This window comes from Oncorhynchus masou, unplaced genomic scaffold (assembly GCF_036934945.1).
Source record: "Oncorhynchus masou masou isolate Uvic2021 unplaced genomic scaffold, UVic_Omas_1.1 unplaced_scaffold_1469, whole genome shotgun sequence".
Taxonomy (NCBI): domain Eukaryota; kingdom Metazoa; phylum Chordata; class Actinopteri; order Salmoniformes; family Salmonidae; genus Oncorhynchus; species Oncorhynchus masou.
The window spans coordinates 89905-112790 of NW_027004680.1; the positions used below are offsets into that span (position 1 = coordinate 89905).

Below are 22886 nucleotides of genomic sequence, written 5' to 3' on the forward strand. Positions count from 1 at the left end.
CTGTTGTTGATGGAGACCCTGGTCGGTGTTCTGTTGTTGATTCAGACCCTGGTCGGTGTTCTGTTGTTGATTCAGACCCTGGTCGGTGTTCTGTTGTTGATTCAGACCCTGGTCGGTGTTCTGTTGTTGATGGAGACCCTGGTCGGTGTTCTGTTGTTGATTTAGACCCTGGTCTGTGTTCTGTTGTTGATGGAGAGGTGGATTCAGACCCTGGTCGGTGTTCTGTTGTTGATTCAGACCCTGGTCGGTGTTCTGTTGTTGATGGAGACCCTGGTCGGTGTTCTGTTGTTGACAGAGAGGTGGATGCAGACCCTGGTCGGTGTTCTGTTGTTGATGCAGACCCTGGTCGGTGTTCTGTTGTTGATTCAGACCCTGGTCGGTGTTCTGTTGTTGATTCAGACCCTGGTCGGTGTTCTGTTGTTGATTCAGCCCCTGGTCGGTGTTCTGTTGTTGATTCAGCCCCTGGTCGGTGTTCTGTTGTTGATGGAGACCCTGGTCGGTGTTCTGTTGTTGATTCAGACCCTGGTCGGTGTTCTGTTGTTGATTCAGACCCTGGTCGGTGTTCTGTTGTTGATTCAGACCCTGGTCGGTGTTCTGTTGTTGATGGAGACCCTGGTCGGTGTTCTGTTGTTGATTCAGACCCTGGTCGGTGTTCTGTTGTTGATGGAGACCCTGGTCGGTGTTCTGTTGTTGATTCAGACCCTGGTCGGTGTTCTGTTGTTGATTCAGACCCTGGTCGGTGTTCTGTTGTTGATTCAGACCCTGGTCGGTGTTCTGTTGTTGATTCAGACCCTGGTCGGTGTTCTGTTGTTGATTCAGACCCTGGTTGGTGTTCTGTTGTTGCAGTTGATATATTGGAGCAGCAAAGTTGATCTCTACCCCCCCTCTCTACCCCCCCCTCTACCCCTCTCAGAGGCGTGCAGCAGCAGTGGCCCCTCCACAGTCCCTCCCTCAGTACCAGGATGTGGAGGACCCAGAGTATGAGGACTACCGGGCCGAGGCCAGGCTGCAGAGAGGCAGGCAGCTGGAGAGCTTCAGCAAGGCCGCAGAGGCTTACAGACAGGGACACAGAGATGTAGCCTCCTACTATGGACAACAGGTGGGGGGGGGGCTTACAGACAGGGACGCAGAGATGTAGCCTCCTACTATGGACAACAGGTGGGGGGGGGGGGGTTACAGACAGGGACACAGAGATGTAGCCTCCTACTATGGACAACAGGTGGGGGGGGTTACAGACAGGGACGCAGAGATGTAGCCTCCTACTATGGACAACAGGTGGGTGGGGGGGTTACAGACAGGGACACAGAGATGTAGCCTCCTACTATGGACAACAGGTGGGGGGGTTACAGACAGGGACACAGAGATGTAGCCTCCTACTATGGACAACAGGTGGGGGGTTACAGACAGGGACAGAGATGTAGCCTCCTACTATGGACAACAGGTGGGGGGGGTTACAGACAGGGACCAGAGATGTAGCCTCCTACTATGGACAACAGGTGGGTGGGGGGGGTTACAGACAGGGACACAGAGATGTAGCCTCCTACTATGGACAACAGGTGGGGGGGTTACAGACAGGGACACAGAGATGTAGCCTCCTACTATGGACAACAGGTGGGGGGGGGTTACAGACAGGGACACAGAGATGTAGCCTCCTACTATGGACAACAGGTGGGGGGGGTTACAGACAGGGACACAGAGATGTAGCCTCCTACTATGGACAACAGGTGGGGGGTTACAGACAGGGACACAGAGATGTAGCCTCCTACTATGGACAACAGGTGGGGGGGGGGTTACAGACAGGGACGCAGAGATGTAGCCTCCTACTATGGACAACAGGTGGGGGGGGGGTTACAGACAGGGACACAGAGATGTAGCCTCCTACTATGGACAACAGGTGGGGGGTTACAGACAGGGACACAGAGATGTAGCCTCCTACTATGGACAACAGGTGGGGGGGGTTACAGACAGGGACGCAGAGATGTAGCCTCCTACTATGGACAACAGGTGGGGGGGGGTTACAGACAGGGACACAGAGATGTAGCCTCCTACTATGGACAACAGGTGGGGGGGGGTTACAGACAGGGACACAGAGATGTAGCCTCCTACTATGGACAACAGGTGGGGGGGGTTACAGACAGGGACACAGAGATGTAGCCTCCTACTATGGACAACAGGTGGGGGGGTTACAGACAGGGACACAGAGATGTAGCCTCCTACTATGGACAACAGGTGGGGGGTTACAGACAGGGACACAGAGATGTAGCCTCCTACTATGGACAACAGGTGGGGGGGGGGTTACAGACAGGGACACAGAGATGTAGCCTCCTACTATGGACAACAGGTGGGGGGGGTTACAGACAGGGACACAGAGATGTAGCCTCCTACTATGGACAACAGGTGGGGGGGTTACAGACAGGGACGCAGAGATGTAGCCTCCTACTATGGACAACAGGTGGGGGGGGGGGGTTACAGACAGGGACGCAGAGATGTAGCCTCCTACTATGGACAACAGGTGGGGGGGGGTTACAGACAGGGACACAGAGATGTAGCCTCCTACTATGGACAACAGGTGGGGGGGTTACAGACAGGGACGCAGAGATGTAGCCTCCTACTATGACAACAGGTGGGGGGTTACAGACAGGGACACAGAGATGTAGCCTCCTACTATGGACAACAGGTGGGGGGTTACAGACAGGGACACAGAGATGTAGCCTCCTACTATGGACAACAGGTGGGTGGGGGGTTACAGACAGGGACGCAGAGATGTAGCCTCCTACTATGGACAACAGGTGGGGGGGGGGTTACAGACAGGGACACAGAGATGTAGCCTCCTACTATGGACAACAGGTGGGGGGGGGTTACAGACAGGGACACAGAGATGTAGCCTCCTACTATGGACAACAGGTGGGGGGGGTTACAGACAGGGACACAGAGATGTAGCCTCCTACTATGGACAACAGGTGGGGGGGGGGGGGGTTACAGACAGGGACACAGAGATGTAGCCTCCTACTATGGACAACAGGTGGGGGGGTTACAGACAGGGACACAGAGATGTAGCCTCCTACTATGGACAACAGGTGGGGGGGGTTACAGACAGGGACACAGAGATGTAGCCTCCTACTATGGACAACAGGTGGGGGGGTTACAGACAGGGACACAGAGATGTAGCCTCCTACTATGGACAACAGGTGGGGGGGGGGGGTTACAGACAGGGACACAGAGATGTAGCCTCCTACTATGGACAACAGGTGGGGGGGGGGGTTACAGACAGGGACACAGAGATGTAGCCTCCTACTATGGACAACAGGTGGGGGGGTTACAGACAGGGACACAGAGATGTAGCCTCCTACTATGGACAACAGGTGGGGGGGGTTACAGACAGGGACACAGAGATGTAGCCTCCTACTATGGACAACAGGTGGGGGGGGGGTTACAGACAGGGACACAGAGATGTAGCCTCCTACTATGGACAACAGGTGGGGGGGGTTACAGACAGGGACACAGAGATGTAGCCTCCTACTATGGACAACAGGTGGGGGGGTTACAGACAGGGACACAGAGATGTAGCCTCCTACTATGGACAACAGGTGGGGGGGGTTACAGACAGGGACACAGAGATGTAGCCTCCTACTATGGACAACAGGTGGGGGGGGGTTACAGACAGGGACACAGAGATGTAGCCTCCTACTATGGACAACAGGTGGGGGGGGGGGGTTACAGACAGGGACACAGAGATGTAGCCTCCTACTATGGACAACAGGTGGGGGGGGTTACAGACAGGGACACAGAGATGTAGCCTCCTACTATGGACAACAGGTGGGGGGGGTTACAGACAGGGACACAGAGATGTAGCCTCCTACTATGGACAACAGGTGGGGGGGTTACAGACAGGGACACAGAGATGTAGCCTCCTACTATGGACAACAGGTGGGGTGGGGGGGTTACAGACAGGGACACAGAGATGTAGCCTCCTACTATGGACAACAGGTGGGGGGGGTTACAGACAGGGACACAGAGATGTAGCCTCCTACTATGGACAACAGGTGGGGGGGGGGTTACAGACAGGGACACAGAGATGTAGCCTCCTACTATGGACAACAGGTGGGGGGGGTTACAGACAGGGACACAGAGATGTAGCCTCCTACTATGGACAACAGGTGGGGGGGGGGTTACAGACAGGGACACAGAGATGTAGCCTCCTACTATGGACAACAGGTGGGGGGGTTACAGACAGGGACACAGAGATGTAGCCTCCTACTATGGACAACAGGTGGGGGGGGGGTTACAGACAGGGACACAGAGATGTAGCCTCCTACTATGGACAACAGGTGGGGGGGTTACAGACAGGGACACAGAGATGTAGCCTCCTACTATGGACAACAGGTGGGGGGGTTACAGACAGGGACACAGAGATGTAGCCTCCTACTATGGACAACAGGTGGGGGGGGTTACAGACAGGGACACAGAGATGTAGCCTCCTACTATGGACAACAGGTGGGGGGGGGGTTACAGACAGGGACACAGAGATGTAGCCTCCTACTATGGACAACAGGTGGGGGGGGTTACAGACAGGGACACAGAGATGTAGCCTCCTACTATGGACAACAGGTGGGGGGGGGTTACAGACAGGGACACAGAGATGTAGCCTCCTACTATGGACAACAGGTGGGGGGGGTTACAGACAGGGACACAGAGATGTAGCCTCCTACTATGGACAACAGGTGGGGGGTTACAGACAGGGACACAGAGATGTAGCCTCCTACTATGGACAACAGGTGGGGGGTTACAGACAGGGACACAGAGATGTAGCCTCCTACTATGGACAACAGGTGGGGGGGGGTTACAGACAGGGACACAGAGATGTAGCCTCCTACTATGGACAACAGGTGGGGGGGGTTACAGACAGGGACACAGAGATGTAGCCTCCTACTATGGACAACAGGTGGGGGGGGGGTTACAGACAGGGACACAGAGATGTAGCCTCCTACTATGGACAACAGGTGGGGGGGGGGGTTACAGACAGGGACACAGAGATGTAGCCTCCTACTATGGACAACAGGTGGGGGGGTTACAGACAGGGACACAGAGATGTAGCCTCCTACTATGGACAACAGGTGGGGGGGGTTACAGACAGGGACACAGAGATGTAGCCTCCTACTATGGACAACAGGTGGGGGGGTTACAGACAGGGACACAGAGATGTAGCCTCCTACTATGGACAACAGGGTGGGGGGGGTTACAGACAGGGACACAGAGATGTAGCCTCCTACTATGGACAACAGGTGGGGGGGGGGGGGGTTACAGACAGGGACACAGAGATGTAGCCTCCTACTATGGACAACAGGTGGGGGGGTTACAGACAGGGACACAGAGATGTAGCCTCCTACTATGGACAACAGGTGGGGGGGGGTTACAGACAGGGACACAGAGATGTAGCCTCCTACTATGGACAACAGGTGGGGGGGGGTTACAGACAGGGACACAGAGATGTAGCCTCCTACTATGGACAACAGGTGGGGGGGTTACAGACAGGGACACAGAGATGTAGCCTCCTACTATGGACAACAGGTGGGGGGGGGGTTACAGACAGGGACACAGAGATGTAGCCTCCTACTATGGACAACAGGTGGGGGGGGGGGGTTACAGACAGGGACACAGAGATGTAGCCTCCTACTATGGACAACAGGTGGGGGGGGGGGTTACAGACAGGGACACAGAGATGTAGCCTCCTACTATGGACAACAGGTGGGGGGGGGTTACAGACAGGGACACAGAGATGTAGCCTCCTACTATGGACAACAGGTGGGGGGGGTTACAGACAGGGACACAGAGATGTAGCCTCCTACTATGGACAACAGGTGGGGGGGGGGGTTACAGACAGGGACACAGAGATGTAGCCTCCTACTATGGACAACAGGTGGGGGGTTACAGACAGGGACACAGAGATGTAGCCTCCTACTATGGACAACAGGTGGGGGGTTACAGACAGGGACACAGAGATGTAGCCTCCTACTATGGACAACAGGTGGGGGGGGTTACAGACAGGGACACAGAGATGTAGCCTCCTACTATGGACAACAGGTGGGGGGGGTTACAGACAGGGACACAGAGATGTAGCCTCCTACTATGGACAACAGGTGGGGGGGGTTACAGACAGGGACACAGAGATGTAGCCTCCTACTATGGACAACAGGTGGGGGGGGGGTTACAGACAGGGACACAGAGATGTAGCCTCCTACTATGGACAACAGGTGGGGGGGGTTACAGACAGGGACACAGAGATGTAGCCTCCTACTATGGACAACAGGTGGGGGGGGTTACAGACAGGGACACAGAGATGTAGCCTCCTACTATGGACAACAGGTGGGGGGGGGGGGTTACAGACAGGGACACAGAGATGTAGCCTCCTACTATGGACAACAGGTGGGGGGGGGGGGTTACAGACAGGGACACAGAGATGTAGCCTCCTACTATGGACAACAGGTGGGGGGGGGTTACAGACAGGGACACAGAGATGTAGCCTCCTACTATGGACAACAGGTGGGGGGGGTTACAGACAGGGACACAGAGATGTAGCCTCCTACTATGGACAACAGGTGGGGGGGGGTTACAGACAGGGACACAGAGATGTAGCCTCCTACTATGGACAACAGGTGGGGGGGGGGTTACAGACAGGGACACAGAGATGTAGCCTCCTACTATGGACAACAGGTGGGGGGGGTTACAGACAGGGACACAGAGATGTAGCCTCCTACTATGGACAACAGGTGGGGGGGGTTACAGACAGGGACACAGAGATGTAGCCTCCTACTATGGACAACAGGTGGGGGGGGTTACAGACAGGGACACAGAGATGTAGCCTCCTACTATGGACAACAGGTGGGGGGGGGGTTACAGACAGGGACACAGAGATGTAGCCTCCTACTATGGACAACAGGTGGGGGGGGGGTTACAGACAGGGACACAGAGATGTAGCCTCCTACTATGGACAACAGGTGGGGGGGGTTACAGACAGGGACACAGAGATGTAGCCTCCTACTATGGACAACAGGTGGGGGGTTACAGACAGGGACACAGAGATGTAGCCTCCTACTATGGACAACAGGTGGGGGGGGTTACAGACAGGGACACAGAGATGTAGCCTCCTACTATGGACAACAGGTGGGGGGTTACAGACAGGGACACAGAGATGTAGCCTCCTACTATGGACAACAGGTGGGGGGGGGGGTTACAGACAGGGACACAGAGATGTAGCCTCCTACTATGGACAACAGGTGGGGGGGGTTACAGACAGGGACACAGAGATGTAGCCTCCTACTATGGACAACAGGTGGGGGGGGGTTACAGACAGGGACACAGAGATGTAGCCTCCTACTATGGACAACAGGTGGGGGGGGGGTTACAGACAGGGACACAGAGATGTAGCCTCCTACTATGGACAACAGGTGGGGGGGGGGTTACAGACAGGGACACAGAGATGTAGCCTCCTACTATGGACAACAGGTGGGGGGGGGGTTACAGACAGGGACACAGAGATGTAGCCTCCTACTATGGACAACAGGTGGGGGGGGTTACAGACAGGGACACAGAGATGTAGCCTCCTACTATGGACAACAGGTGGGGGGTTACAGACAGGGACACAGAGATGTAGCCTCCTACTATGGACAACAGGTGGGGGGGGGTTACAGACAGGGACACAGAGATGTAGCCTCCTACTATGGACAACAGGTGGGGGGGGTTACAGACAGGGACACAGAGATGTAGCCTCCTACTATGGACAACAGGTGGGGGGTTACAGACAGGGACACAGAGATGTAGCCTCCTACTATGGACAACAGGTGGGGGGGGGGTTACAGACAGGGACACAGAGATGTAGCCTCCTACTATGGACAACAGGTGGGGGGGGTTACAGACAGGGACACAGAGATGTAGCCTCCTACTATGGACAACAGGGGGGGGTTACAGACAGGGACACAGAGATGTAGCCTCCTACTATGGACAACAGGTGGGGGGGGGGGTTACAGACAGGGACACAGAGATGTAGCCTCCTACTATGGACAACAGGTGGGGGGGGGGTTACAGACAGGGACACAGAGATGTAGCCTCCTACTATGGACAACAGGTGGGGGGGGTTACAGACAGGGACACAGAGATGTAGCCTCCTACTATGGACAACAGGTGGGGGGGGTTACAGACAGGGACACAGAGATGTAGCCTCCTACTATGGACAACAGGTGGGGGGGGGTTACAGACAGGGACACAGAGATGTAGCCTCCTACTATGGACAACAGGTGGGGGGGGGGTTACAGACAGGGACACAGAGATGTAGCCTCCTACTATGGACAACAGGTGGGGGGGGTTACAGACAGGGACACAGAGATGTAGCCTCCTACTATGGACAACAGGTGGGGGGGGGGGTTACAGACAGGGACACAGAGATGTAGCCTCCTACTATGGACAACAGGTGGGGGGTTACAGACAGGGACACAGAGATGTAGCCTCCTACTATGGACAACAGGTGGGGGGGGGGTTACAGACAGGGACACAGAGATGTAGCCTCCTACTATGGACAACAGGTGGGGGGGGGGTTACAGACAGGGACACAGAGATGTAGCCTCCTACTATGGACAACAGGTGGGGGGGGGTTACAGACAGGGACACAGAGATGTAGCCTCCTACTATGGACAACAGGTGGGTGGGGGGGTTACAGACAGGGACACAGAGATGTAGCCTCCTACTATGGACAACAGGTGGGGGGTTACAGACAGGGACACAGAGATGTAGCCTCCTACTATGGACAACAGGGGGGGGGGTTACAGACAGGGACACAGAGATGTAGCCTCCTACTATGGACAACAGGTGGGGGGGGTTACAGACAGGGACACAGAGATGTAGCCTCCTACTATGGACAACAGGTGGGGGGTTACAGACAGGGACACAGAGATGTAGCCTCCTACTATGGACAACAGGTGGGGGGTTACAGACAGGGACACAGAGATGTAGCCTCCTACTATGGACAACAGGTGGGGGGGGGGGGTTACAGACAGGGACACAGAGATGTAGCCTCCTACTATGGACAACAGGTGGGGGGTTACAGACAGGGACACAGAGATGTAGCCTCCTACTATGGACAACAGGTGGGGGGTTACAGACAGGGACACAGAGATGTAGCCTCCTACTATGGACAACAGGTGGGGGGGGTTACAGACAGGGACACAGAGATGTAGCCTCCTACTATGGACAACAGGTGGGGGGGTTACAGACAGGGACACAGAGATGTAGCCTCCTACTATGGACAACAGGTGGGGGGGGGGGGTTACAGACAGGGACACAGAGATGTAGCCTCCTACTATGGACAACAGGTGGGGGGGGGGTTACAGACAGGGACACAGAGATGTAGCCTCCTACTATGGACAACAGGTGGGGGGGGTTACAGACAGGGACACAGAGATGTAGCCTCCTACTATGGACAACAGGTGGGTGGGGGGGGGGGGTTACAGACAGGGACACAGAGATGTAGCCTCCTACTATGGACAACAGGTGGGGGGGGTTACAGACAGGGACACAGAGATGTAGCCTCCTACTATGGACAACAGGTGGGGGGGGGGTTACAGACAGGGACACAGAGATGTAGCCTCCTACTATGGACAACAGGTGGGGGGGGGGTTACAGACAGGGACACAGAGATGTAGCCTCCTACTATGGACAACAGGTGGGGGGTTACAGACAGGGACACAGAGATGTAGCCTCCTACTATGGACAACAGGTGGGGGGGGGGTTACAGACAGGGACACAGAGATGTAGCCTCCTACTATGGACAACAGGTGGGGGGGGGGGTTACAGACAGGGACACAGAGATGTAGCCTCCTACTATGGACAACAGGTGGGGGGTTACAGACAGGGACACAGAGATGTAGCCTCCTACTATGGACAACAGGTGGGGGGGTTACAGACAGGGACACAGAGATGTAGCCTCCTACTATGGACAACAGGTGGGGGGGGTTACAGACAGGGACACAGAGATGTAGCCTCCTACTATGGACAACAGGTGGGGGGTTACAGACAGGGACACAGAGATGTAGCCTCCTACTATGGACAACAGGTGGGGGGGGGTTACAGACAGGGACACAGAGATGTAGCCTCCTACTATGGACAACAGGTGGGGGGGGGGTTACAGACAGGGACACAGAGATGTAGCCTCCTACTATGGACAACAGGTGGGGGGGGTTACAGACAGGGACACAGAGATGTAGCCTCCTACTATGGACAACAGGGGGGGGGTTACAGACAGGGACACAGAGATGTAGCCTCCTACTATGGACAACAGGTGGGGGGGGGGTTACAGACAGGGACACAGAGATGTAGCCTCCTACTATGGACAACAGGTGGGGGGGGGGGTTACAGACAGGGACACAGAGATGTAGCCTCCTACTATGGACAACAGGTGGGGGGGGGGTTACAGACAGGGACACAGAGATGTAGCCTCCTACTATGGACAACAGGTGGGGGGGGGGTTACAGACAGGGACACAGAGATGTAGCCTCCTACTATGGACAACAGGTGGGGGGGGGGTTACAGACAGGGACACAGAGATGTAGCCTCCTACTATGGACAACAGGTGGGGGGTTACAGACAGGGACACAGAGATGTAGCCTCCTACTATGGACAACAGGTGGGTGGGGGGGTTACAGACAGGGACACAGAGATGTAGCCTCCTACTATGGACAACAGGTGGGGGGTTACAGACAGGGACACAGAGATGTAGCCTCCTACTATGGACAACAGGTGGGGGGGGGTTACAGACAGGGACACAGAGATGTAGCCTCCTACTATGGACAACAGGTGGGGGGGGTTACAGACAGGGACACAGAGATGTAGCCTCCTACTATGGACAACAGGTGGGGGGGGTTACAGACAGGGACACAGAGATGTAGCCTCCTACTATGGACAACAGGTGGGGGGGGTTACAGACAGGGACACAGAGATGTAGCCTCCTACTATGGACAACAGGTGGGGGGGGGGTTACAGACAGGGACACAGAGATGTAGCCTCCTACTATGGACAACAGGTGGGGGGGGTTACAGACAGGGACACAGAGATGTAGCCTCCTACTATGGACAACAGGTGGGGGGGGGGGTTACAGACAGGGACACAGAGATGTAGCCTCCTACTATGGACAACAGGTGGGGGGGGGTTACAGACAGGGACACAGAGATGTAGCCTCCTACTATGGACAACAGGTGGGGGGGGGTTACAGACAGGGACACAGAGATGTAGCCTCCTACTATGGACAACAGGTGGGGGGGGGTTACAGACAGGGACACAGAGATGTAGCCTCCTACTATGGACAACAGGTGGGGGGGGTTACAGACAGGGACACAGAGATGTAGCCTCCTACTATGGACAACAGGTGGGGGGGTTACAGACAGGGACACAGAGATGTAGCCTCCTACTATGGACAACAGGTGGGGGGGGTTACAGACAGGGACACAGAGATGTAGCCTCCTACTATGGACAACAGGTGGGGGGGGTTACAGACAGGGACACAGAGATGTAGCCTCCTACTATGGACAACAGGTGGGGGGGGGTTACAGACAGGGACACAGAGATGTAGCCTCCTACTATGGACAACAGGTGGGGGGTTACAGACAGGGACACAGAGATGTAGCCTCCTACTATGGACAACAGGTGGGTGGGGGGGTTACAGACAGGGACACAGAGATGTAGCCTCCTACTATGGACAACAGGTGGGGGGGGGGGTTACAGACAGGGACACAGAGATGTAGCCTCCTACTATGGACAACAGGTGGGGGGGGGTTACAGACAGGGACACAGAGATGTAGCCTCCTACTATGGACAACAGGTGGGGGGGGTTACAGACAGGGACACAGAGATGTAGCCTCCTACTATGGACAACAGGTGGGGGGGGTTACAGACAGGGACACAGAGATGTAGCCTCCTACTATGGACAACAGGTGGGGGGGGGTTACAGACAGGGACACAGAGATGTAGCCTCCTACTATGGACAACAGGTGGGTGGGGGGTTACAGACAGGGACACAGAGATGTAGCCTCCTACTATGGACAACAGGTGGGTGGGGGGTTACAGACAGGGACACAGAGATGTAGCCTCCTACTATGGACAACAGGTGGGGGGGGGGTTACAGACAGGGACACAGAGATGTAGCCTCCTACTATGGACAACAGGTGGGGGGGGGTTACAGACAGGGACACAGAGATGTAGCCTCCTACTATGGACAACAGGTGGGTGGGGGTTACAGACAGGGACACAGAGATGTAGCCTCCTACTATGGACAACAGGTGGGGGGGGGTTACAGACAGGGACACAGAGATGTAGCCTCCTACTATGGACAACAGGTGGGGGGGGTTACAGACAGGGACACAGAGATGTAGCCTCCTACTATGGACAACAGGTGGGGGGGGGTTACAGACAGGGACACAGAGATGTAGCCTCCTACTATGGACAACAGGTGGGGGGGGGGTTACAGACAGGGACACAGAGATGTAGCCTCCTACTATGGACAACAGGTGGGGGGGGTTACAGACAGGGACACAGAGATGTAGCCTCCTACTATGGACAACAGGTGGGGGGTTACAGACAGGGACACAGAGATGTAGCCTCCTACTATGGACAACAGGTGGGGGGGTTACAGACAGGGACACAGAGATGTAGCCTCCTACTATGGACAACAGGTGGGGGGTTACAGACAGGGACACAGAGATGTAGCCTCCTACTATGGACAACAGGTGGGGGGGGGTTACAGACAGGGACACAGAGATGTAGCCTCCTACTATGGACAACAGGTGGGGGGTTACAGACAGGGACACAGAGATGTAGCCTCCTACTATGGACAACAGGTGGGGGTTACAGACAGGGACACAGAGATGTAGCCTCCTACTATGGACAACAGGTGGGGGGGTTACAGACAGGGACACAGAGATGTAGCCTCCTACTATGGACAACAGGTGGGGGGGGTTACAGACAGGGACACAGAGATGTAGCCTCCTACTATGGACAACAGGTGGGGGGGGTTACAGACAGGGACACAGAGATGTAGCCTCCTACTATGGACAACAGGTGGGGGGGGGGTTACAGACAGGGACACAGAGATGTAGCCTCCTACTATGGACAACAGGTGGGGGGGTTACAGACAGGGACACAGAGATGTAGCCTCCTACTATGGACAACAGGTGGGGGGGGGGTTACAGACAGGGACACAGAGATGTAGCCTCCTACTATGGACAACAGGTGGGGGGGTTACAGACAGGGACACAGAGATGTAGCCTCCTACTATGGACAACAGGTGGGGGGGGTTACAGACAGGGACACAGAGATGTAGCCTCCTACTATGGACAACAGGTGGGGGGGGTTACAGACAGGGACACAGAGATGTAGCCTCCTACTATGGACAACAGGTGGGGGGGGGTTACAGACAGGGACACAGAGATGTAGCCTCCTACTATGGACAACAGGTGGGGGGGGGGTTACAGACAGGGACACAGAGATGTAGCCTCCTACTATGGACAACAGGTGGGGGTTACAGACAGGGACACAGAGATGTAGCCTCCTACTATGGACAACAGGTGGGGGGGGGTTACAGACAGGGACACAGAGATGTAGCCTCCTACTATGGACAACAGGTGGGGGGGGGTTACAGACAGGGACACAGAGATGTAGCCTCCTACTATGGACAACAGGTGGGTGGGGGTTACAGACAGGGACACAGAGATGTAGCCTCCTACTATGGACAACAGGTGGGTGGGGGGGGGGGTTACAGACAGGGACACAGAGATGTAGCCTCCTACTATGGACAACAGGTGGGGGGGGGTTACAGACAGGGACACAGAGATGTAGCCTCCTACTATGGACAACAGGTGGGGGGGGGGTTACAGACAGGGACACAGAGATGTAGCCTCCTACTATGGACAACAGGTGGGGGGGGTTACAGACAGGGACACAGAGATGTAGCCTCCTACTATGGACAACAGGTGGGGGGGGGGTTACAGACAGGGACACAGAGATGTAGCCTCCTACTATGGACAACAGGTGGGGGGGTTACAGACAGGGACACAGAGATGTAGCCTCCTACTATGGACAACAGGTGGGGGGGGGGGGGGTTACAGACAGGGACACAGAGATGTAGCCTCCTACTATGGACAACAGGTGGGGGGGGGGGGGTTACAGACAGGGACACAGAGATGTAGCCTCCTACTATGGACAACAGGTGGGGGGGGTTACAGACAGGGACACAGAGATGTAGCCTCCTACTATGGACAACAGGTGGGGGGGGGGTTACAGACAGGGACACAGAGATGTAGCCTCCTACTATGGACAACAGGTGGGGGGGGGGTTACAGACAGGGACACAGAGATGTAGCCTCCTACTATGGACAACAGGTGGGGGGGGGGGTTACAGACAGGGACACAGAGATGTAGCCTCCTACTATGGACAACAGGTGGGGGGGTTACAGACAGGGAGATGTAGCCTCCTACTATGGACAACAGGTGGGGGGGGTTACAGACAGGGACACAGAGATGTAGCCTCCTACTATGGACAACAGGTGGGGGGTTACAGACAGGGACACAGAGATGTAGCCTCCTACTATGGACAACAGGTGGGGGGGTTACAGACAGGGACACAGAGATGTAGCCTCCTACTATGGACAACAGGTGGGGGGGGGGGTTACAGACAGGGACACAGAGATGTAGCCTCCTACTATGGACAACAGGTGGGGGGGGGGTTACAGACAGGGACACAGAGATGTAGCCTCCTACTATGGACAACAGGTGGGGGGTTACAGACAGGGACACAGAGATGTAGCCTCCTACTATGGACAACAGGTGGGGGGGGGTTACAGACAGGGACACAGAGATGTAGCCTCCTACTATGGACAACAGGTGGGGGGGGGGTTACAGACAGGGACACAGAGATGTAGCCTCCTACTATGGACAACAGGTGGGGGGGGGGTTACAGACAGGGACACAGATGTAGCCTCCTACTATGGACAACAGGTGGGGGGGGGTTACAGACAGGGACACAGAGATGTAGCCTCCTACTATGGACAACAGGTGGGGGGTTACAGACAGGGACACAGAGATGTAGCCTCCTACTATGGACAACAGGTGGGTGGGGGGGGGTTACAGACAGGGACACAGAGATGTAGCCTCCTACTATGGACAACAGGTGGGGGGGGGTTACAGACAGGGACACAGAGATGTAGCCTCCTACTATGGACAACAGGTGGGGGGGGGGGGTTACAGACAGGGACACAGAGATGTAGCCTCCTACTATGGACAACAGGTGGGGGGGGTTACAGACAGGGACACAGAGATGTAGCCTCCTACTATGGACAACAGGTGGGGGGGGGGGGTTACAGACAGGGACACAGAGATGTAGCCTCCTACTATGGACAACAGGTGGGGGGGGTTACAGACAGGGACACAGAGATGTAGCCTCCTACTATGGACAACAGGTGGGTGGGGTTACAGACAGGGACACAGAGATGTAGCCTCCTACTATGGACAACAGGTGGGGGGGGGGGGGTTACAGACAGGGACACAGAGATGTAGCCTCCTACTATGGACAACAGGTGGGGGGGGGGTTACAGACAGGGACACAGAGATGTAGCCTCCTACTATGGACAACAGGTGGGGGGGGTTACAGACAGGGACACAGAGATGTAGCCTCCTACTATGGACAACAGGTGGGGGGGTTACAGACAGGGACACAGAGATGTAGCCTCCTACTATGGACAACAGGTGGGGGGGGGTTACAGACAGGGACACAGAGATGTAGCCTCCTACTATGGACAACAGGTGGGGGGGGTTACAGACAGGGACACAGAGATGTAGCCTCCTACTATGGACAACAGGTGGGGGGGTTACAGACAGGGACACAGAGATGTAGCCTCCTACTATGGACAACAGGTGGGGGGGGTTACAGACAGGGACACAGAGATGTAGCCTCCTACTATAGGTGGGGGGGGTTACAGACAACAGAGATGTAGCCTCCTACTATGGACAACAGGTGGGGGGGGGTTACAGACAGGGACACAGAGATGTAGCCTCCTACTATGGACAACAGGTGGGGGGTTACAGACAGGGACACAGAGATGTAGCCTCCTACTATGGACAACAGGTGGGGGGGGTTACAGACAGGGACACAGAGATGTAGCCTCCTACTATGGACAACAGGTGGGGGGGGTTACAGACAGGGACACAGAGATGTAGCCTCCTACTATGGACAACAGGTGGGGGGGGTTACAGACAGGGACACAGAGATTTAGCCTCCTACTATGGACAACAGGTGGGGGGGGGGTTACAGACAGGGACACAGAGATGTAGCCTCCTACTATGGACAACAGGTGGGGGGGGTTACAGACAGGGACACAGAGATGTAGCCTCCTACTATGGACAACAGGTGGGTGGGGGGGGTTACAGACAGGGACACAGAGATGTAGCCTCCTACTATGGACAACAGGTGGGTGGGGGGGGGGTTACAGACAGGGACACAGAGATGTAGCCTCCTACTATGGACAACAGGTGGGGGGGGTTACAGACAGGGACACAGAGATGTAGCCTCCTACTATGGACAACAGGTGGGGGGGGTTACAGACAGGGACACAGAGATGTAGCCTCCTACTATGGACAACAGGTGGGGGGGGTTACAGACAGGGACACAGAGATGTAGCCTCCTACTATGGACAACAGGTGGGGGGGTTACAGACAGGGACACAGAGATGTAGCCTCCTACTATGGACAACAGGTGGGTGGGGGGTTACAGACAGGGACGCAGAGATGTAGCCTCCTACTATGGACAACAGGTGGGGGGGTTACAGACAGGGACACAGAGATGTAGCCTCCTACTATGGACAACAGGTGGGGGGGTTACAGACAGGGACGCAGAGATGTAGCCTCCTACTATGGACAACAGGTGGGGGGTTACAGACAGGGACACAGAGATGTAGCCTCCTACTATGGACAACAGGTGGGGTGGGGGTTACAGACAGGGACACAGAGATGTAGCCTCCTACTATGGACAACAGGTGGGGGGGTTACAGACAGGGACACAGAGATGTAGCCTCCTACTATGGACAACAGGTGGGTGGGGGGGTTACAGACAGGGACACAGAGATGTAGCCTCCTACTATGGACAACAGGTGGGTGGGGGGTTACAGACAGGGACACAGAGATGTAGCCTCCTACTATGGACAACAGGTGGGGGGGGTTACAGACAGGGACACAGAGATGTAGCCTCCTACTATGGACAACAGGTGGGGGGGGGTTACAGACAGGGACACAGAGATGTAGCCTCCTACTATGGACAACAGGTGGGGGGGTTACAGACAGGGACACAGAGATGTAGCCTCCTACTATGGACAACAGGTGGGTGGGGGGGGTTACAGACAGGGACACAGAGATGTAGCCTCCTACTATGGACAACAGGTGGGTGGGGGTTACAGACAGGGACACAGAGATGTAGCCTCCTACTATGGACAACAGGTGGGGGGGGTTACAGACAGGGACACAGAGATGTAGCCTCCTACTATGGACAACAGGTGGGGGGTTACAGACAGGGACACAGAGATGTAGCCTCCTACTATGGACAACAGGTGGGGGGGGGTTACAGACAGGGACACAGAGATGTAGCCTCCTACTATGGACAACAGGTGGGGGGGTTACAGACAGGGACACAGAGATGTAGCCTCCTACTATGGACAACAGGTGGGGGGGGGGGGTTACAGACAGGGACACAGAGATGTAGCCTCCTACTATGGACAACAGGTGGGGGGGGGGTTACAGACAGGGACACAGAGATGTAGCCTCCTACTATGGACAACAGGTGGGGGGGGGTTACAGACAGGGACACAGAGATGTAGCCTCCTACTATGGACAACAGGTGGGGGGGGTTACAGACAGGGGCAGAGATGGTCCTACATGGACAACAGGTGGGGGGTTACAGACAGGGACAGAGATGTAGCCTCCTACTATGGACAACAGGTGGGGGGGGGGGGTTACAGACAGGGACACAGAGATGTAGCCTCCTACTATGGACAACAGGTGGGGGGGTTACAGACAGGGACACAGAGATGTAGCCTCCTACTATGGACAACAGGTGGGGGGGGGTTACAGACAGGGACACAGAGATGTAGCCTCCTACTATGGACAACAGGTGGGGGGTTACAGACAGGGACACAGAGATGTAGCCTCCTACTATGGACAACAGGTGGGGGGGGGTTACAGACAGGGACGCAGAGATGTAGCCTCCTACTATGGACAACAGGTGGGGGGGTTACAGACAGGGACGCAGAGATGTAGCCTCCTACTATGGACAACAGGTGGGGGGGGTTACAGACAGGGACACAGAGATGTAGCCTCCTACTATGGACAACAGGTGGGGGGTTACAGACAGGGACACAGAGATGTAGCCTCCTACTATGGACAACAGGTGGGTGGGGGGCTTACAGACAGGGACGCAGAGATGTAGCCTCCTACTATGGACAACAGGTGGGGGGGGGTTACAGACAGGGACACAGAGATGTAGCCTCCTACTATGGACAACAGGTGGGGGGTTACAGACAGGGACGCAGAGATGTAGCCTCCTACTATGGACAACAGGTGGGGGGGGTTACAGACAGGGACACAGAGATGTAGCCTCCTACTATGGACAACAGGTGGGGGGGGGTTACAGACAGGGACACAGAGATGTAGCCTCCTACTATGGACAACAGGTGGGGGGGGTTACAGACAGGGACACAGAGATGTAGCCTCCTACTATGGACAACAGGTGGGGGGGGGGTTACAGACAGGGACACAGAGATGTAGCCTCCTACTATGGACAACAGGTGGGGGGGGTTACAGACAGGGACACAGAGATGTAGCCTCCTACTATGGACAACAGGTGGGGGGGGGTTACAGACAGGGACACAGAGATGTAGCCTCCTACTATGGACAACAGGTGGGGGGGGGGGTTACAGACAGGGACACAGAGATGTAGCCTCCTACTATGGACAACAGGTGGGGGGGTTACAGACAGGGACACAGAGATGTAGCCTCCTACTATGGACAACAGGTGGGGGGGGGTTACAGACAGGGACACAGAGATGTAGCCTCCTACTATGGACAACAGGTGGGGGGTGGGGGTTACAGACAGGGACACAGAGATGTAGCCTCCTACTATGGACAACAGGTGGGGGGGGGTTACAGACAGGGACGCAGAGATGTAGCCTCCTACTATGGACAACAGGTGGGGGGGGGGGTTACAGACAGGGACACAGAGATGTAGCCTCCTACTATGGACTATGGACAGGGAACAGAGGTAGCCTCCTACTATGGGGTGGGGGGTTACAGACAGGGACACAGAGATGTAGCCTCCTACTATGGACAACAGGTGGGGGGGGGTTACAGACAGGGACACAGAGATGTAGCCTCCTACTATGGACAACAGGTGGGGGGGGGTTACAGACAGGGACACAGAGATGTAGCCTCCTACTATGGACAACAGGTGGGGGGGGTTACAGACAGGGACACAGAGATGTAGCCTCCTACTATGGACAACAGGTGGGGGGGGGTTACAGACAGGGACACAGAGATGTAGCCTCCTACTATGGACAACAGGTGGGGGGGGTTACAGACAGGGACACAGAGATGTAGCCTCCTACTATGGACAACAGGTGGGGGGGGGGTTACAGACAGGGACACAGAGATGTAGCCTCCTACTATGGACAACAGGTGGGGGGGTTACAGACAGGGACACAGAGATGTAGCCTCCTACTATGGACAACAGGTGGGGGGGGTTACAGACAGGGACACAGAGATGTAGCCTCCTACTATGGACAACAGGTGGGGGGGGGGGGGGTTACAGACAGGGACACAGAGATGTAGCCTCCTACTATGGACAACAGGTGGGGGGGGGGGGGGTTACAGACAGGGGAGATGTAGCCTCCTACTATGGACAACAGGTGGGGGGGGGGGTTACAGACAGGGACACCGAGATGTAGCCTCCTACTATGGACAACAGGTGGGGGGGGGGGTTACAGACAGGGACACCGAGATGTAGCCTCCTACTATGGACAACAGGTGGGGGGTTACAGACAGGGACACAGAGATGTAGCCTCCTACTATGGACAACAGGTGGGGGGGGGGTTACAGACAGGGACGCAGAGATGTAGCCTCCTACTATGGACAACAGGTGGGGGGGGGGTTACAGACAGGGACACAGAGATGTAGCCTCCTACTATGGACAACAGGTGGGGGGGGGGTTACAGACAGGGACACAGAGATGTAGCCTCCTACTATGGACAACAGGTGGGGGGGGGTTACAGGGACACAGAGATGGCCTCCTACATGGAGATGTAGCCTCCTACTATGGACAACAGGTGGGGGGGGGGTTACAGACAGGGACACAGAGATGTAGCCTCCTACTATGGACAACAGGTGGGGGGGGGGGGGTTACAGACAGGGACACAGAGATGTAGCCTCCTACTATGGACAACAGGTGGGGGGGGGTTACAGACAGGGACACAGAGATGTAGCCTCCTACTATGGACAACAGGTGGGGGGGGGGTTACAGACAGGGACACAGAGGTGTAGCCTCCTACTATGGACAACAGGTGGGGGGGGTTACAGACAGGGACACAGAGATGTAGCCTCCTACTATGGACAACAGGTGGGGGGGTTACAGACAGGGACACAGAGATGTAGCCTCCTACTATGGACAACAGGTGGGGGGGGGTTACAGACAGGGACACAGAGATGTAGCCTCCTACTATGGACAACAGGTGGGGGGGGGGGTTACAGACAGGGACACAGAGATGTAGCCTCCTACTATGGACAACAGGTGGGGGGGGGTTACAGACAGGGACACAGAGATGTAGCCTCCTACTATGGACAACAGGTGGGGGGGGGGTTACAGACAGGGACACAGAGATGTAGCCTCCTACTATGGACAACAGGTGGGGGGGGGTTACAGACAGGGACACAGAGATGTAGCCTCCTACTATGGACAACAGGTGGGGGGGGGGGTTACAGACAGGGACACAGAGATGTAGCCTCCTACTATGGACAACAGGTGGGGGGGTTACAGACAGGGACACAGAGATGTAGCCTCCTACTATGGACAACAGGTGGGGGGGGTTACAGACAGGGACACAGAGATGTAGCCTCCTACTATGGACAACAGGTGGGGGGGGGGGTTACAGACAGGGACACAGAGATGTAGCCTCCTACTATGGACAACAGGTGGGGGGGGGGTTACAGACAGGGACACAGAGATGTAGCCTCCTACTATGGACAACAGGTGGGGGGGGTTACAGACAGGGACACAGAGATGTAGCCTCCTACTATGGACAACAGGTGGGGGGGGTTACAGACAGGGACACAGAGATGTAGCCTCCTACTATGGACAACAGGTGGGGGGGGGGGTTACAGACAGGGACACAGAGATGTAGCCTCCTACTATGGACAACAGGTGGGGGGGGTTACAGACAGGGACACAGAGATGTAGCCTCCTACTATGGACAACAGGTGGGGGGGTTACAGACAGGGACACAGAGATGTAGCCTCCTACTATGGACAACAGGTGGGGGGGTTACAGACAGGGACACAGAGATGTAGCCTCCTACTATGGACAACAGGTGGGGGGGGGGTTACAGACAGGGACACAGAGATGTAGCCTCCTACTATGGACAACAGGTGGGGGGTTACAGACAGGGACACAGAGATGTAGCCTCCTACTATGGACAACAGGTGGGGGGGGGGGTTACAGACAGGGACACAGAGATGTAGCCTCCTACTATGGACAACAGGTGGGGGGGGGTTACAGACAGGGACACAGAGATGTAGCCTCCTACTATGGACAACAGGTGGGGGGGGTTACAGACAGGGACACAGGGTTACAGACAGGGACAGGGACGCAGAGATGTAGCCTCCTACTATGGACAACAGGTGGGGGGGGGTTACAGACAGGGACACAGAGATGTAGCCTCCTACTATGGACAACAGGTGGGGGGGGGGTTACAGACAGGGACACAGAGATGTAGCCTCCTACTATGGACAACAGGTGGGGGGGGGTTACAGACAGGGACACAGAGATGTAGCCTCCTACTATGGACAACAGGTGGGGGGGGGTTACAGACAGGGACACAGAGATGTAGCCTCCTACTATGGACAACAGGTGGGGGGGTTACAGACAGGGACACAGAGATGTAGCCTCCTACTATGGACAACAGGTGGGGGGGTTACAGACAGGGACACAGAGATGTAGCCTCCTACTATGGACAACAGGTGGGGGGGGGTTACAGACAGGGACACAGAGATGTAGCCTCCTACTATGGACAACAGGTGGGGGGGTTACAGACAGGGACACAGAGATGTAGCCTCCTACTATGGACAACAGGTGGGGGGGGGGGTTACAGACAGGGACACAGAGATGTAGCCTCCTACTATGGACAACAGGTGGGGGGGGGGGGGGGTCCTACAGACAGGGACGCAGAGATGTAGCCTCCTACTATGGACAACAGGTGGGGGGGGTTACAGACAGGGACACAGAGATGTAGCCTCCTACTATGGACAACAGGTGGGGGGGGGGTTACAGACAGGGACACAGAGATGTAGCCTCCTACTATGGACAACAGGTGGGGGGGTTACAGACAGGGACACAGAGATGTAGCCTCCTACTATGGACAACAGGTGGGGGGGTTACAGACAGGGACACAGAGATGTAGCCTCCTACTATGGACAACATGGGGGGGGTTACAGACAGGGACAGAGATGTAGCCTCCTACTATGGACAACAGGTGGGGGGTTACAGACAGGGACACAGAGATGTAGCCTCCTACTATGGACAACAGGTGGGGGGGGGGGTTA

General features: G+C 55.8%; 1 protein-coding gene across 1 annotated transcript in view; it reads left to right on the forward strand.

Annotated features, from left to right (window-relative positions):
- Window positions 1-22886, forward strand: part of LOC135530955 (uncharacterized) — a 97083-nt gene that overhangs the window by 39309 nt on the left and 34888 nt on the right. Inside the window, exon 15 of the mRNA XM_064959125.1 lies at window positions 914-1099. Coding sequence (XP_064815197.1) covers window positions 914-1099 — 186 coding nt within the window. The remainder of the gene's footprint in view (window positions 1-913; window positions 1100-22886) is intronic.